The 17,773-nt window shown below is 39.3% G+C and overlaps 1 protein-coding gene across 1 annotated transcript in view; it reads left to right on the top strand.

Annotated features, from left to right (window-relative positions):
- The window catches only part of LOC136859209 (zinc finger protein 84), an 83,372-nt gene extending 66,594 nt beyond the window's left edge, over positions 1–16,778 (top strand). Inside the window, exon 4 of the mRNA XM_067138682.2 lies at positions 13,518–16,778. Coding sequence (XP_066994783.2) covers positions 13,518–14,799 — 1,282 coding nt within the window. The 3' untranslated portion in view covers positions 14,800–16,778. The remainder of the gene's footprint in view (positions 1–13,517) is intronic.
- Positions 16,779–17,773: the final 995 nt, after the last annotated feature.

The raw sequence follows: 17,773 nt of genomic DNA on the forward strand, positions 1-17,773 counted from the left end.
ACTGAGTATCTTCTCATAGTTCAATGTTTATGTTTTATGGCAACAAGTGTACGCAAACACTGCCATTGGTATTTCGGTATGGAGTTTCACACTATCGCATCCCAACGATACGGTTTCAAAATTAAGTTACTCCCGAGAGTCAACTATTTCCGTAAAATCAAAGTTACATTAAAAGAAAATTTACGACGGAAAGAAAAATAATTAAGACGCACCGGACGCTATGTAACGTATGCAAAATACTAGGGGCAAATCCTACACTATATTTACAATAATTCAAATCATCAAACTAAACATATATATACATCGGATATCGAGTAAAGTCTTAAATGCTACACTGCTTCTAATGTGAATCCCGGTTCACTACAAAAGATCTAGACAGAACTAGATGAACCAACAATACATCAGCACTCGGGCTGTTCCCTTTAAAAAAACAACGAGACAAGGTATACAATCACAAAATAATAAGGTAAAACCATCCTGTAAGAGAAAAACATATAAATAATCCTTGATGTCATGAAGAAAGCAATGGGCAACATTGCCTCCTTCTGCTGCGTTTGAGCGCTCAACAGCGCGGTCATCCGTCATGTACTTCCGGGTAGATTACGAGCTGTAAAGAAATATTGAACTCCACTACGCTAAAGATTGGATTTTGTCTCCCGTGGCCGCCGCAAGGAAATACTGTCTCTTTCACACATGCCGATAACACAGGCCATGAATCAGTTTGCCATGAGATAACGCCCATCATCAACTACGCGGAAACTCCCGTATATTAATTTCTTCTTAGCATGCTTGGGCCATTTAACAACATCAGACTCAATAGTCTGGAATTAACACTGTCCATTCTGATCACAATATACTCAGAAGACACTAAGCAGGCACACACATCTGCATAATACTCTATCTTGTCAGGCTTACCATCAGCCTGCACTAATACATTATAATTAAGCATGCAATTATTATCTCATCATTTCTCATGAATCTCACTGGCCTTTCCACATAACGAGACGCTGTTCGAGTCCTTGGCAGACCATCAGGCAAACAGAATCCAACTTAACTTCAAAGATCTTAATTTAACAACGACGTTCTGCAGCTCCTTCTGGCAGCTTCTGAAAAACCATGCATCATGCAAAATAGCTATACCTGTCTCTCTGAATAACCGAAATAAAATAAATTGATACGTGTTTGACGTAATATAGAAATGAACCTGTCGATCTAGCCCTTCTAGCCTATATTTAAGGAAAACTCGGAATATCCTACGCTAAGTACTATATTTACAACAATAACTGATCCTATCAATCCCTCATTTTCCCAAACATCTAATCATAAATCAAAATGAAAATAAAATAAACATGCATTAATCTCGTATCCGAATCTACCATAGTAACAAAGTTAAACCAATACATGCCGTCAGGCTTACTTTAAATGAAACTGAAAATTCTATCTACACTGCCCTAGTACCTTAACATAACTTACATATCATGCCATATATAATACGTGCGTCTTGTTTTATGACTCTCGGGATACCAGGATAGCAGCTTACATCCCCACTAATTTTTGGGATCTACACCATGTTAATCACATCCTTAACATGTGGGAATGCACTTCCTTCCTCTGCAGGTGTATCCATCATCTTGCTGGAAAACAATTCACTGGAACACAGAAGACTATTATTGATAACCTCTTCACTGCTTAATGCCGCGAGCCGAGATACCCTTTCTTTTACCAGATCAGCTAACACACTGATTCACATATATATAACACACTTCACTAAAAGGGTAAAAAATAGTTTTAAAAGCAGCCCACGGTTCGGTACGGAAGTTCCACGCGAATACGCGCCCGTCGCGAAATAGTGAAACACTAGCACGTTTCCACCACACTTGTTATTCAGCGGTCACTACACCGTCTTTATCGATTAAAAGTAAACTTTGTCAAAATTGTACTACTTCATTTACTCAAGTACAGTAAATATTACGACTGCACAATTTGAAGTATCAACGAGAACCAGTTACTATTTCTGGAATAACGCCACGTTAATTACATTCACCAGTCACAGAGTTAGTACAACCGCACTGCTCAAACTTTTCCTACAGTGTGCCGAGTTAGTACATCCGTACTGCTCAAATTTTTGCTACAGAGTGACGCTCTCCAGGGCTTGGGTTACTGAGGAGGCTTCGGTGACGCTAATATTGTTGGGGTTCCCGGGTATCTGAACCAACCACCAATCAGTGAGTTCGTCATGTATGATGATACAATACTTATTGTGATATATTTATAAAACACAGCTCAAACATTAGCAAATCTCTTCCACCAATTTCTATAATACATTTCCAAATATATCTAACTTCAGAAACTGTGGAAAACCGATTGTCTACAGAAACTGACTTTATCCACAGAGCATGTTGGTCATCCTGGAATTAATATTTAGCGCGGTGTAGCCTCCATGTTTGCCAAATCCTTAAGTTCCCATTGGCTGAAATATATTGCTTGGTCAGCATTTAATACACGTGTCGGTCCTTGCCCGCGCGTGGGTACGCTTACTTTCTCACGGTCATACGGAAATATGAAGCAATATCCAGCGACTTACAGTCTTGCTCAACATCCGGTATTAACTATCTTGGGATACGATGCTTTAACATATTAGACTGTATCTTTTATTAATAAATTTCACATATTTGGTCAAATAATGTTCCAATTATGATTATGGGCCGGTCGGATACGGCTCATACGAGTAGCCTTTCTTTCTTCCTCTTGCAAATTCCTTGGTAGACACCTGTGCAGTAACAAGGCTTTTCTTTGTTGCTTTATGTAATATCAGTTTTCTGCGATTCTGCTCCTGAACCTTGAACCAATATATTTTTGTACCCACTAATATTGCAGTTACTTTTTCCTTGATTACCCATTGTATTTCTCAGTTGCTCTGAAAAGCAGGACACACTTGCCTCTCTTTACTGTGTGCTTGTTTCCACTAGCAAGCACATTACATGACAAAATTGTAATTACAGATCTGTATCAAAATAAAGCAGGGGTTGTGAGTCAGTTGAAAAATTGAATGTTGTAGATTTTTTGCATGAAGATTCTGGAAGGATATAAATAGAAAAATTCCATATTATTTTTGCAGCGTATCTGTGAACTCAGCTCGGAAAGAATGCCAATGGCCAAACTCTTTAAATTGATGGTATCTGTAGGGACATTAAAATACACTGACTGACAGTGACAATGCAACACCAAGGAGGAGTGGTTCGAAAGGGATGAAAGTTGGGGAAAAAACAGAGACGGCACGGACGAATAATTAATGTTTATTTCAAACCGATATGCAGGTTACACAATGCGCACGGCATCGACTCAGTAGGATGTAGGACCACCGTGAGCGGCGATGCACGCAGAAACACGTCGAGGTACAGAGTCGATAAGAGTGCGGATGGTGTCCTGAGGGATGGTTCTCCATTCTCTGTCAACCATTTGCCACAGTTGGTCGTCCGTACGAGGCTAGGGCAGAGTTTGCAAACGGCGTCCAATGAGATCCCACACGTGTTCGATTGGTGAGAGATCCGGAGAGTACGCTGGCCACGGAAGCATATGTACACCTCGTAGAGCCTGTTGGGAGATGCGAGCAGTGTGTGGGTGGGCATTATCCTGCTGAAACAGAGCATTGGGCAGCCCCTGAAGGTACGGGAGTGCCACCGGCCGCAGCACATGCTGCACGTAGCGGTGGGCATTTAACGTGCCTTGAATACGCTCTAGAGGTGACGTGGAATCATACGCAATAGCGCCCCAAACCATGATGCCGCGTTGTCTAGCGGTAGGGCGCTCCACAGTTACTGCCGGATTTGACCTTTCTCCACGCCGACGCCACACTCGTCACACTCGTCTGCGGTGACTATCACTGACAGAACAGAAGCGTGACTCATCGGAGAACACGACGTTCCGCCATTCCCTCATCCAAGTCGCTCTAGCCCGGCACCATGCCAGGCGTGCACGTCTATGCTGTGGAGTCAATGGTAATCTTCTGAGCGGACGCCGGGAGTGCAGGCCTCCTTCAACCAATCGACGGGAAATTGTTCTGGTCGATATTGGAACAGCCAGGGTGTCTTGCACATGCTGAAGAATGGCGGTTGACGTGGCGTGCGGGGCTGCCACCGCTTGGCGGCGGATGCGCCGATCCTCGCGTGCTGACGTCACTCGGGCTGCGCCTGGACCCCTCGCACGTGCCACATATCCCTGCGCCAACCATCTTCGCCACAGGCGCTGCACCGTGGACACATCCCTATGGGTATCGGCTGCGATTTGACGAAGCGACCAACCTGCCCTTCTCAGCCCGATCACCATACCCCTCGTAAAGTCGTCTGTCTGCTGGAAATGCCTCCGTTGACGGCGGCCTGGCATTCTTAGCTATACACGTGTGCTGTGGCACACGACAACACGTTCTACAATGACTGTCGGCTGAGAAATCACGGTACGAAGTGGGCCATTCGCCAACGCCGTGTCCCATTTATCGTTCGCTACGTGCACAGCACAGCGGCGCATTTCACATCATGAGCATACCTCAGTGACGTCAGTCTACCCTGCAATTGGCATAAAGTTCTGACCACTCCTTCTTGGTGTTGCATTTGCTCTGTCAGTCAGTGTATAATGAAACAGAGAACTACTTGTGTTATGTCTATTCAAGTAGATGTCTTCATTTAACTCAAATTGCATCATATCAGAATAAATCAACTTGTCATTATGATAAACTCTTATGGCATTCATCATTAAGTCTGCAAACCTCTGTGAATCAACTAAGCACCTCCATACTCCTATTTTTTACAACTGCCTTTGACACTTTGCCATTTACACAACTTTTACCATTAAACCATAAAAGACCAAGTCTAAAATTTGTGGCCTAGATTGGCTTATATTTCCCTTGGCCTCTGTGACTGAATCTGTTATTCTCCTAATTAAAATATCCTCTTCAATTTGTCCCATGTGACTGCTCCGCCAAAGCATCCAGTTTGTCATGTGGAGTTCATCCGTAACTTAGCCTTTATCTCTTCGTTGAAATACCCTCCTTTTCCTCTTGCTTGTTTGTCACAACAAGCATTCTTCCTTATTTCATCTGTGTTATTTCTTGTTCCACTGCACTTCCACTCCAGTTCAGTGAATTCCTTCTGAAAACATACAAAAATGAAGTGAATTACTACCAAGTCTTGAAGGTGATGGGGTTAATCGTGCATGTGCAGCAATGGAAGTGCTGATGTTTACCTCTCCTTGTTGAAAGTGAAGAATTCTATGTGTTTGATGTACAAAATATGCAATTCTCTTTTAACTATGCTTGTGAAATGTTGTTCTATTTAGAAAATACTGGTTACCACACCATTAGGTGGCCAACAGGATGGTAGTTGACATTTCTCGTTGCTTATTTAACATACAACACAAGCAAGCATTAGATGCACATTAGAGTGTGTAGTAAACGACGTATCTTAAGTTCAAGCCATATTCTAGGGAAACGGACTTCGTAATGCACATACTGTATTTCACTTTGTGTAATAATACATAGGGTAGTATGAATTAGGATTACCTGCTTATACTTCCAGCTCCTGATTACTTGTGACATTAAAAGCTGTTCCAGCCTTTGTCTGGTTGATGCCAAACCTTAATTCCTGAATTAATCCCACTATCAAGTTTGAGACATCTGGAAGCCAGCATTAGGATGTTGATCCATGCAACAATTGTATCTACGGTCCTCTTGTCGATTTATTGAGTAAAGTTCCATTCTGAATCATGGACTGAAAAGAATTTTTAATGAGACTTTTATAATTTGTATGGAATTACAACAATTCATGAAAAGACCTTCTGTAAAGGTACTGAAATATTCTAATTGCATATTCAGGATCATGCTTATTTGCCTTATCACATTTCACAAATTTCACCCAGATGTCTAAATATACGATCGTATTTCAGATAGTAACTAACCACATCCCTTTGTGTTCTTTGTCTGAATGACATTCTTCAAATACTTTTATAATTCTTCTAATCTCAAATGTCCAATTTATTATTTTATGCATCATATTTTACTTTTGTTTCAAAGGGATACAGGATTGACCGAAAAATATTTTCAGATTTTAATTAATTCGGGGTCACTGTTTGGGTTTTTTTATGCATTATTTTGTTCAGAGTTGAGAAATTAACAACAAAGGCTCTTTCCATACTCTACCTAGAGGAATGCTCGGAAAAAAACAATATTACAATGTTTAAAATGTTAACTTGAATCCAGATGATTACCTAAAATAATTTGGATAGTAATATTTCTTATACATTCTCCCCAAATCTACCATCAAGGTAATTTGCCCCGGACTAGTCAGCTGCTCCCCGGGGTGCTCAGTTCGAACTGTGATAAAAAGAATAAAAAGAATGCCCTAAAAATACATAACCCTTTATTTTGATGGGGAACATTAGCTAATATGGACACAGTGAGGTCAACTAAAGTTATAAATAACGTCAGGCAAAGCATGACGTCAGTTTTGGAGGAAAATCGGTTTATTAAAATAAACAGGAAAAAATAGTTTAAAAAATTGCAAAAAGTATCAAATGATCCAAATTTGTACATGACTCAGAATTTTTCTTTCAGCTTGATAAATCAAGAATCAAAATATATTACAAATGTCCAGTGTATGCCGACAAACATACTTAACATATCAAATCTTGAATGTTAATTAATTTTACACCTTGGGCATGCATGCTCGCACCATGCTTCTGGCTTTACTTTTGTTAACACCTGCAACTGTAGATGAGTACGTTCCCCTTTCTTGCAAACTTGACATTTTAGTGGGGGTCCCTAACCTTAAGAACAGACGAGATTTAATGCGCAGAGTGGAGACAAAACTAATCTTACTGTACAATATATAACACGCTGAGTGGTAAAACATCCTACCAAAATATATACACCTCGAAACATGAGCAACCTCAATGAGCACAACAAAACACTGTTGGTCGGAACTACACACAATAAAATCACAAAAATTGCAAATATACACAATCAAAGACAAAAAAGCATAGTGTTATATTTTCCAGGGCTCACCAAGAAAGCATACGGCATTCACGCAACTCTCATTCACTCAAAGCCGCGATGGAAAATATAAGGAGACAAATTTACGCTTTAAGCAACACTTTCTATTCAACGTAGGTTCCTGAAATAAATTTCATTACACGAAAGCAGTTAACTGGTGGACATAACGACACGCCCAAATCAACGTGGATTTCTGAAATAAAGTACATGACACAAATCCATAAAAATAACAGAGTAGGCTTTAACTTTCAACATATAATTCAACGTTGGTTCCTGAAGTAAATCACGTGACACAAATGTTCCTCAGCGCGGTAATATCATGAAAGAAAAACCAAACGGAACGTCGCGATGTAAAAAATACCTCGTCTACTGCAACACATAGTGACATGGGTATTTTAACTACTCGGAACTTGCACTACGAAACTGGGTGCGAGGAACTCGTGAATCGAACATTAATTTACACTCATCTTGAAATTCAAATAGTCGTGAAGATGACCCTATCAAAATTTGTGGATTCCAACTCCACTATCTCACACATACTCATTCACACATCATGCAGTAAATCCGAGAAATCGTTACGGGGCATGTTTCCGTGTAGGCCGCTAAAATAAACACTCCTTGGTAGACGCACATATCACCCTCGCCAACACACGGTGGTGGAATGAATGCAGCAGTCATAAAACAAACACAGGGTCAAACCCTATTACACACGCTGCTCAACAGTCTACCCGAGGCAAGTCACAAAAACACGAAGATACAGGCCTTTGAAATGAGGAACGCGTCCTCTCATACGTCGTCTAACATCCGCTCGTATGAAAAGAAACGACCGTGTTGGTCACAAATCAAAGCACTCGCGCTCGTAAGGCTAAACTTGAATGATGAAATGGCCAACTCTGTGATAAATATCATAATCTGAAATTCCGAAATTGCCACATAGACAATCGATCATGTCTGAACATCGGAAAGTTACTGAAATATCTCAATCTTACGACTCGACAATACTCGCATTAATAATAATAAAATTTTACACAAGGAAATACATTTTAACTACTCGGAACTTGGAATACGAAACTGGGTGCGAGGAACTCGTGAATCGAACACTAATTTACACTCATCTTGAAATTCAAATAGTCGTGAAGATGACCCTATCAAAATTTGTGGATTCCAACTCCACTATCTCACACATACTCATTCACACATCATGCAGTAAATCCGAGAAATCGTTACGGGGCATATTTCCGTACACTTTGAGCTCCCAATAATAATACTTTAATCTAGTCCTTCCTGACTTTAATTTGAATCCTTATTTACATTTAAGCCCCGAGATGTACACTGCACCTCAAATATCAAAGCATAACGAAACAAATGAATGAGGCAAAAAGTAAGAAACTTATTCGTAAAAGAAATGACGCTAACCACTCAGCTAAAAATATGCATGAAATTGAAAAAGCAAGCTGTGACCTTATGCTAACGGCCCACGTTTACGTTACAATTATGTTTACATTAATAAACTTCCTAACATTTACTTCAAATAAGACGCAGTCCTTCCAAACAAGCAAAAATTTTGGTGAAATTAAATATAAAAACTAGCCTATCCCCTTTTGGAACATTAAAACACGTTCACACTCACATAATTACGTTGAAAATTCTGTATTCATCTATTTCGTTGACTTATCGCCGCCAGCCTTTCGGAACAGCTGGCCCCCATCGTGTTTTAGCCAGCCATATCGATAAAGATGCCCTCAGAAAAGACTTGGATCGGTCCTTTTGTCTCCATCCTGGCGTAGAAAAGTGATGTATATTCCGTCGCTGCTTCTGCTTCTGGATGTCGTCTGAAACATCCCCTCGTTCACTATGAAGAAACTTCAAGATTAACCTGCCGGTTACTATAGTACTACGGCCGGTGTAATTTCCACTGACCGTAACTAGGCCAGATATTTCCCATGTATATGCATGACTGGAAATTGTAATGTTATGTCCTCGGTAGACTGTTTACACAGGCAGGTTACTATGCATTCGAAATGATTAAATGAAACTGTTGTCTCCCTCTGGAAATCGAAATTTAAATGCCATTCTCGCAATATTTGAAAACTTGAATAGATTAAATGGAGACTGAGCTTCTTCCATGAAAATTACGAGTCCTCACACGATCAAGAAACATAAGTTATGACCCGCACTCGAGTAAATAATACTTCTCTCTATGTTACCTGCACAAAATCTCGCCGAATAATAGGCACGCTAGTTCACACGCTCCTCGCTTTTATCAATTCGTCCTCTAAGACGCCGCTGTATCCTCGATCGGGGCAATCACTCGCATAGACCAATGCCTAACCAAATTTAATATGGCTCTATCATTTCATTGGCTCAACACATCGCGTACCTGACGCTTACTTCAAACGTGTATTTGTAGCTCCTCAAGCCTTTCCCCGGGCCTCCGAAATGTTGTCCATTGGAGTTCTATTGTTTCCTTGTTCTGCTTTGTGTACGTCATGTCGAAATTCCTCCTTCTAAACTTAGCTGGCGAGCTAACAACCCCGAGCTACCAGCTCTCTGCAGAAATTGCGATATGTGCTGCTGAAATGGCGTATGGCTTTTAGTGCCGGGAGTGTCCGCCAGGTGCAGGTCTTTTGATTTGACGGCCGTAGGCGTCCTGCACGTTGTAATGAGGATGAAAAGATGATGAAGACGACACATACACCGAACCTACGTGCCAGTGGAATTAACCAATAATGGTTAAAATTCCCGACCCTGCCGAGAATCGAACCCGAGACACCTGTGACCAAAGGCCAGAACGCTAACCATTTAGCCATGGAGCCGGATATGTGCTGCTGAATGTAGACGTTCCCTTCCAGTTACTAGTACTTAATAAAAATGAAATATTTTCTGTACATTCGAATAAATGGCTGATTAATTTAATGAACACTTCAGTAAGGTCTCAGTATGCTAACATAGCATTACAGGAGAATTGATGTACAATATGGAAGAAAAGGTACTCATTTTTAACTTATAAACTGGAAATACCAATACTTGACTGCCCAAGAGTGGTTAAGCTATAAATACAGTTATAATAATTTATATTATTATTTACATTTTATGGCCTTCATTGGACAACTCTAGCAACTTTGTACAAATAACTTTTCAGTTTTCTCTCAGCGTTGTACTTGATCACTCTCTCGTATTTTTCTTTCTTTCTTCATTGGAAATCACCCTCGCTATTGTCTGTTTGTTGATTCTGGTTTGCAGTCTTGTTTGTTTTCTGCAAGTTTCCTGATTTTGTTGTTTTTTCTTAGGTCTTCCACTGTAATTTGTAGTTCATTAATATCTTCCTTGATTTCTGCAATCCACTTAGTGTTGCACTTATTATTCCATAATTTTTCTCTTATTCTCCTGATTGTGCTTATTACTTGTTCTGTTTCCTTGTAGACTGTTAGATAACAAGCTACTCTCCAGTGTCCATTTTTGGTGTGATATGTTGATGCATGTTCTAATGATTCCTCTCTCTATCTTGAGTGTTTTGTCTATTTGTGGGGTGTTAGTTCTTTTGAAGATGGTTTCACTTGTGTATGTTATTTCTGGCTGAGTGACTGTTCTGTAGTGTTTTAATTTTGTTGCTAATGACAGACCCTTTTTGTAGTAGGTATTCTTGCTGTGATATCATGCTCTTGTCAATTCATTTATTCTGTTATGGCATGTTGGCTTTTTGTTGAGGTTATATGTTATGATTTCTCCCAGATATTTAAAGTTGTCTACAATTTTGATTTCTTGGTTTCCTGTGGCAATTTTTTTGTGTGAGTGGTGGGTCAGTTAACATGATTACTGTCTTCAAAAATATTCCAAGACCAATTTTCTGTGCTATATCCTGTAGTGATATAACTTGTCTGGTTTTCTGAATATTGCAGGGCAAGTGAACAAGGTCTTCAGCAAATCCTAGGCAATTTAAACTGATGTTGTCCTTGGGTCTGCCAATTCGGACGTTCTCTGGGTTAATCATGTACCATTCCCTCATTGTATATATATATCAAGGCGCAGTTGAACAGTAGTGATGACAAGCAATCTCCTTGTCTAAAAGCTGTTTTTATGATGAATATCTCACAGAATTCCCCCCTGAACTTGGATTCTGATTTAGTGTTGGTTAAGGTGAGTTTATCAGTTAGATTGATTTAGCATGGAACCCAAAATTTCTTATGATTTTTAACTTTGAAGGTATATGGATACAGTTGTATGCTCTTTTAAAGTCCACAGAGGTTATTGAAAGAGGTTTTTCTGTTTCTTGTAATGTGCTATAACTAATTTTAAAGTGTTGATTTGTTCTGCACAGCTTTTCCAAGGTTTGAAGCCTCCTTGGCACTCTCCTAAATCTTGGTCTGGTTGCTCTTTGATCCTGCTGTATGGGATTCTGGAGAATATATTGTGTGTGCAGTCTAAGAGAGAGATACCTCTGTAATTATCAGCATTGCTCTTATCTCCTTTTTCTGGAGTGTGTGGATTATGGGTGTGGTCCAAAGTACAGGGAATTTTTCTGTAATCCACATTTTTGTTAGGGACATGTGTAAGGTTGTTTGAATTGAATCAAGGCATATTTCTACATTTCTGCAAAAGCTTAGTCTTCTCTGCATGTTTTATAATTCTTCAACTGAGTGGTGTTTCCACCTCCTGGATCGTTGGGGGGGGGGGCGGGCGGGCTTATGAGTTCAGTTTGTATTAATTGCTAAAAGTTCCTAGTGTTCTTCAGAACTCAGAAGTTTAATGAATGCTTTTGCGTTTATTTCGGCATTTTTCATGCCATTATGTGCCTTTTTCCATCCTCACTTTTCAGCATTAACATGGGAGGGGCAATTTATTCTAGTTATCTTCCAAACATTTCGTAAAAGCCTCTGGAATTAGTTTGGTGGTAATTTTCTTCTGTTGAGTAGATTAGATCTTTCTGTAATTGTCCTGTGGTTTGCCTGATAATTTGTGTCAACTTTCACCTGATATTTTTAGGGGTGGCTGCACTGTATTCTGTGTTTTCGAAATTAACCATGCCTGATATCTTTCTTCATGAGTTTTGTCATATTCTGAGGTCCACCAGGCATGTTTTTATGTGGGTTCATTGGGGCTAAATTTGCAGCTTGTTGCCTGAGAATTGGGATCAGTTCATTGAAGTTAGCTGTCAGTTTTATGTTTTATGTGACTTCTCTATATTTATAATTTCTAATTAATTGGTGTGGATGAAAGTTCCTCTTTTGCTTATTGCGTTTTGGTTTATTTTTTAATGCTGTGAACTTAATTTGGATTTTGACTATGCAATAATTTGAACCTGAATCTACTTCGCATAATACATTAACATTGTAGTTTCCTCTGTAGAAGGATTGGTCCATAAATACATGATCCACCTGTCATTCTGCTTTTCTCCAATCAGGGTGTTTCCTAGTTTTAAGTTTGTTTAGTTTCTTTTGAAGTATGTGGTCTTTGAGATCAGTTTGTGTTCTCTGCAGAGTTCAACAAGTCTTTGACCATTCTTATTTGTATGTTTATGTGCAACCCATTTCCTATTGATATATTGTTTTTTCTTTTCTCTTCTGAGTTGGGCATTGAAGTCCCTTAGCAGGATCATAACATTGTTAATGTTTACTTGTTTTACTGTTTGGTCAAGGAGATCCCGAAACTTTTCCACTTCTTTCCTAGTCTTTGAAAATTCTTTTCATTATTAAGGGCATGGGCATGTATGATGGTATAAATTTTGTTGGATGTTTTTAAACTCCAAAGTTGGAATTGTGGGTGAGATGGCTTGTATATTAATCGCCAAATCTATTGTTTTTAAATTTACTATTAATCCAGTTCCTAATTGGGGTCATTGTTTCATAACCCTTAGTCCAGATTTCTCGTAAGTTCCGTAGCCTTGAGATCATAACGGTTCTTCTGTAGTATTGCTCATTGTCTGGAGTCCTGCTTCTAAAATTTTCTGTTTATCTAATTCATCAGTCAAGTTCTTTAGTTATCCTGCTTTCAGTAGAGAATAAATATTATGAGCTGCATAGTTGATCTGAATTTATTTGAACCTGGTCTTTTGTGCTGGCATGAGAATGCGTATTCGCAAATGCACCGACTCATTGACACCTTCTAGGTGGCTACCCACCAAATCTGATGTAGCCTTCTCCTGCTTTCTTGGACAGGTCGGTGAAATTCTTTTCTAAAGGACCTTGCCGTGGTTGACTATCAGCAGTAGTTAACCTTGGGTGGAGTGAGCTCTGATTTACAACTATGGTTCTTAAGCAGAGAAGGACAACCCACAGATGTTCAGCATTCTGGGTTGGCATTTCCTCCCTTGGCAACGAGGTTTCGTTTTCCCTCCGATACTTGGGTAGCTGATTACAGTCGATTCCCACTGGGCGATGGGGTCGCCATATCCCTAAAGTATAATAAAATAATATAGTGATGTTTGTATTTTAGTTTTCTTTCTCATAAGACGTGATTGCTTTTGTGTACATTTCAGTGTGGAGAATGTTGCGGGAGTCGCCAAGGGTCAGCTGTATTGCTGTGAAGTTTGCAGTCGGACATTCAGTCGAAGAAATAACTTTACGAACCATTTGCAAGCTCACTCTACAGGAAATTTCACTTATTGTACCATCTGCGGTAGGGCTTTCTCTTGCAGCATATCACTGAGTAGCCATATGGTTCGTCACTCTGGTATAAAACGACACCAGTGCTGTTCCTGCGGTAAGGACTTCAGTACTAAGAGTAAACTCAAGCGGCACACAGTTACCCACACTGGGGAAAGACCATATTGGTGTGAGTTATGCACTGCCACCTTTACTGAAAAGAGTTCGCTGGAGAGACACAAGTTCACGCACACTAAGGAAAAGGAATATGCGTGTGCAGACTGTGGTAAAACATGCGCCGTGAAGGGTGACTTAAGGAAGCATATTCTAGCTGTACACTTAAAAGTAAAGATGTACTGCTGTAAATTGTGTAACAGATCTTATGCCACTCGTAAAAGCCTTGATGGTCATATACTAACCCATACCGGAGATCCGAATAAATGCGAAGTTTGCAGTAGGACATTCACTGAAATTAATAAGTTTAAAACGCGTATGCTTACTCACTCAAATTATTGTACTCTATGTGGTAAAGCGTACTCCTGCAAGTTAACACTGAAACGGCATATGGTTCTTCACTCTGGTATAAAGCAGTACCTTTGCTCTGTTTGCGGCATTAAGTATTATACAAAGGGTAGTCTCGATATCCACATGTTAACACACACTGGAGAAAAGCCGCACTGTTGCAGATTTTGCTCTGCTACCTTCAGGCTGATGACATCGCTGTATAGGCACGAGTTGACTCACACTAAAGAGATGAAATATGCTTGTGCTCACTGCGGTAAAACGTTCGCCGCTAAGAATGATCTAAAAAGGCACATTGTAGCAGTTCACTTAAAAGTAAAGGCCTACTTTTGTAATATATGTAAACGTGCTTTCGCAAGACTTAAAGGTCTTCGTAGTCATGTCTCTACTCATACTGGAGATCGACCATTCCATTGTAATACATGCGATATGACATTTGGTCAGCGACAATATTTAAAATCGCATATGTCTGTTCACTCTGGCATCAGGCCATTTTGTTGTGATTTATGTCGGAAGATGTTCTCTCGGCGAGAACACCTACAATCCCACATGAGAGTACACTGTGCAACGATATCGTACACTGGTAATCTATGGAAAAGGATGTTTTCCTGCAAGGTTTCCATAAAAAGACTTATGTTACCTAACTTTCATTAGGTTGTTTGCTTTGGGACGTACATTTAAGTATCGGATGTTAACTCGCTTTCCAAGTCCACGCCATTCCTTTGAAGAACATAATTGAGAACCACGTTTTCTGGAAGTGTGGCATAAAGCTGCAACGTTGTGATGCATTCAACATCATGTTTCCCGTGTAGTATCTCCTTGTAACTATATGTTTACTCGTTCTGGGGATATACCGCCTCGAAGTGATGAATGCAATAATGTGTACAACAGTGAACCATGTTAGAATGATTATATATAAATTCCTTCGCGAGAACGTGCTCTTTATATGTAATATGAGATTCTACATTTTCTTGAGGATCCACAGCCAGTTTCCAGTCATTTGACCGGGTTAGGAATGGAATGAATGAAGCCCCCATCTAGCGGCGAGTATAGGAATTGTGCCCGCTGCCGAAGCCTGTCGCACTCCTCTGGGGCAATGATTAATGGATGACACATGAGGTGAAATGATATTGAAGAGTGTTGCTGGAATTAAATATGACAGGGAAATCCGTAGTATTCGGAGAAAAACCTGTCCCGGCACCGCTTTTTCCAGCACAAGTCTCACAAGGACTGATCGGGATTTGAACCACGGAACCCAGAGGTGAGAGGCCAGCGCCGTGCCGCCTGAGCCACGGAGGCTCTCTGCGTTTTCTTACTGAAGACATAACAAAGCACATATCCTTCCTTCATTCCCGAGATATGCCGTACTTTTCAGATGTGTAGAATAGTAATATACACAACCACGTGTTGTCTTACTCTGAATTAAGGCCGTACTGTTGTGTTGTTCTTAATAGAGAAATTGCGACTCAAATGAAACTTAAAATATCTCTTAACACATCATGTGTGGGAGCAATTTGTAGCAGTAAGTTTTCTCAAAATTTTACTCTCAGATGACACATATTAGATAACGTTTCAGAAGGAATGATAAATTGTACAGGGATGTATTGGATGTTTGCTAGATAATTTTAATTTCAAAAGCAACTTTCAACTAAATCTAGGGAAAGATTGCACCATTGTACCATAGAATACGTTTGCCCAACAAGTTCCTCTTTATACCCATGAGTTAACTGACTGTACAAGAGACCTCCACACTTTGGACAAACCTTCAGGATTAACACATAATTCCAGAGAGAATTATTTAAATGCAATGTGTGGAAAGGCTTTCACACTGAGGCATGCAGTAATTTAAGATCACTAGTATTCGTTCATGTAAAGGAAGGATATTTTTCTTGTACACCCGCACGAATATTCCCAACGTCATGTGCAATTCAACCACCCACCTCTTTCGCAGCACATTAGCTTAGAATTCAAGATATGTTCTGGAATTTGCTATGGTCTCCCAGTAGACACATAGCTGCTCATAAGTGGAGTGACTCACTTAACTCTGAGAAAATGTATGCATCTTTTCTAAATCTCAACACATTTGATATTGGAAATTTATGAAATGTGAATATAATATGGTGTTATCTTGCACTTCTTCTCAACTGATTGTTATCACATATGAATACGCTCAGTGATATGTCATTGTCACTCTAAGGAGTAGATCGATCGTAACTGAATTTCCACTTGTTTGTTGTGCTTGTCACTTGCAAATTGGACATTAAAGGGAAATTGTGCTGAGGATTACTACCATTAATGGTACAGTTGTCTATGATTCTGAATTATGATATGTGTAGAAATTGAATCTGAAATATATTCAACATACTTGATCTGTTCACGGGGTGTTAAAATAAACATCATCTGATAGTGCAGTTTCATCATAAAAGGTATTTATTTACATGAGCCTTGTGCATTTAATAACACTGTGTTTTTGTAAGCTCGTGATAGAATTACCTCGTACATGTCCACCTTTTCAATAAACTGGGATTTATTACGGACCAAAATTGATGAAACATGTTAAGATAACAGAACATATTTAGCCTGTAATATAGTAGGCATCTTCAGCCGTATTGCTGTTAACATTAAAATTAATTTGGTAGATTCAACATTAGGTTAAACTTCAAATATTACATGAAATGGCTTATAAAATTAAAGGAATTATGATAACTACACGGTTATTTACATAAAATGACGTTTTTACATTTGTGTTATGTCTTTAAAACTTCATAGCGGTTCTTGCTTGACAGTTTATATTTGAAGGCACTTAGGTACACTTAAATATTTATTTCTAAATGATGTATCTTTGGGAGAAAAATGCTACTGTTGATTAAGGTTGTGATCATGGCAACACGACTATTAGGTAAACAGTTCCATTATCCTTATATGCCTCAGTAACATACATACTTATAAGGTTTTCTCCTTTAAAACATCTCCCTCCTTACTCAAGTTCTTTTTGTTTCAGACTCATTTTAACAATCTAACTTCAGAACTCAACTACAACTGCAGTTGTTTTTCAAGCGTTCCCCCGACAACCATATTTTTACGAAAATCTTTTATATCATACTTATCTTCAAGATCAACAAGCATGCATGTTTCCTGCATAATAATGACCCCTTACGCCAATTTTACTTTGTCACATGGACATTGATTTTTTGGAAATTTTAACCCATCATGAATGAATATTTTATTTTATCACCATTATCATTACATGAGTTTTAATTGTCCTGCTATTTTTGTCAAATCTTTTAGTTCAGGATGTTCCATAATCAGAACGAAACATATCCTATTTAGTATACACTTAGAGATTAAGCTAGATTATATGCCAAGTAAACAATAAGACTATCATAAGAAATTGATAAGTATTGGAAGATGGAAATCTCCTTATAACTTAACCTTAGTTGTGTTGAGCAGAACAAGATATGAGATTTATGAGCTGTGGCAATTTAGGACCGTGAACAGGTTATGTCACGCTAGTGCACCCGTCCACCCCTCTGTGTCCCAGACTAGCATTGACCTCAGGGGAGTTGATTCATATTTTATGTTATCTAATCAAAAGTCTCAGCATATATGAACAAGCCGGGTCTTACAG

This window comes from Anabrus simplex, chromosome 1, assembly GCF_040414725.1.
Source record: "Anabrus simplex isolate iqAnaSimp1 chromosome 1, ASM4041472v1, whole genome shotgun sequence".
In the NCBI taxonomy this organism is placed as follows: domain Eukaryota; kingdom Metazoa; phylum Arthropoda; class Insecta; order Orthoptera; family Tettigoniidae; genus Anabrus; species Anabrus simplex.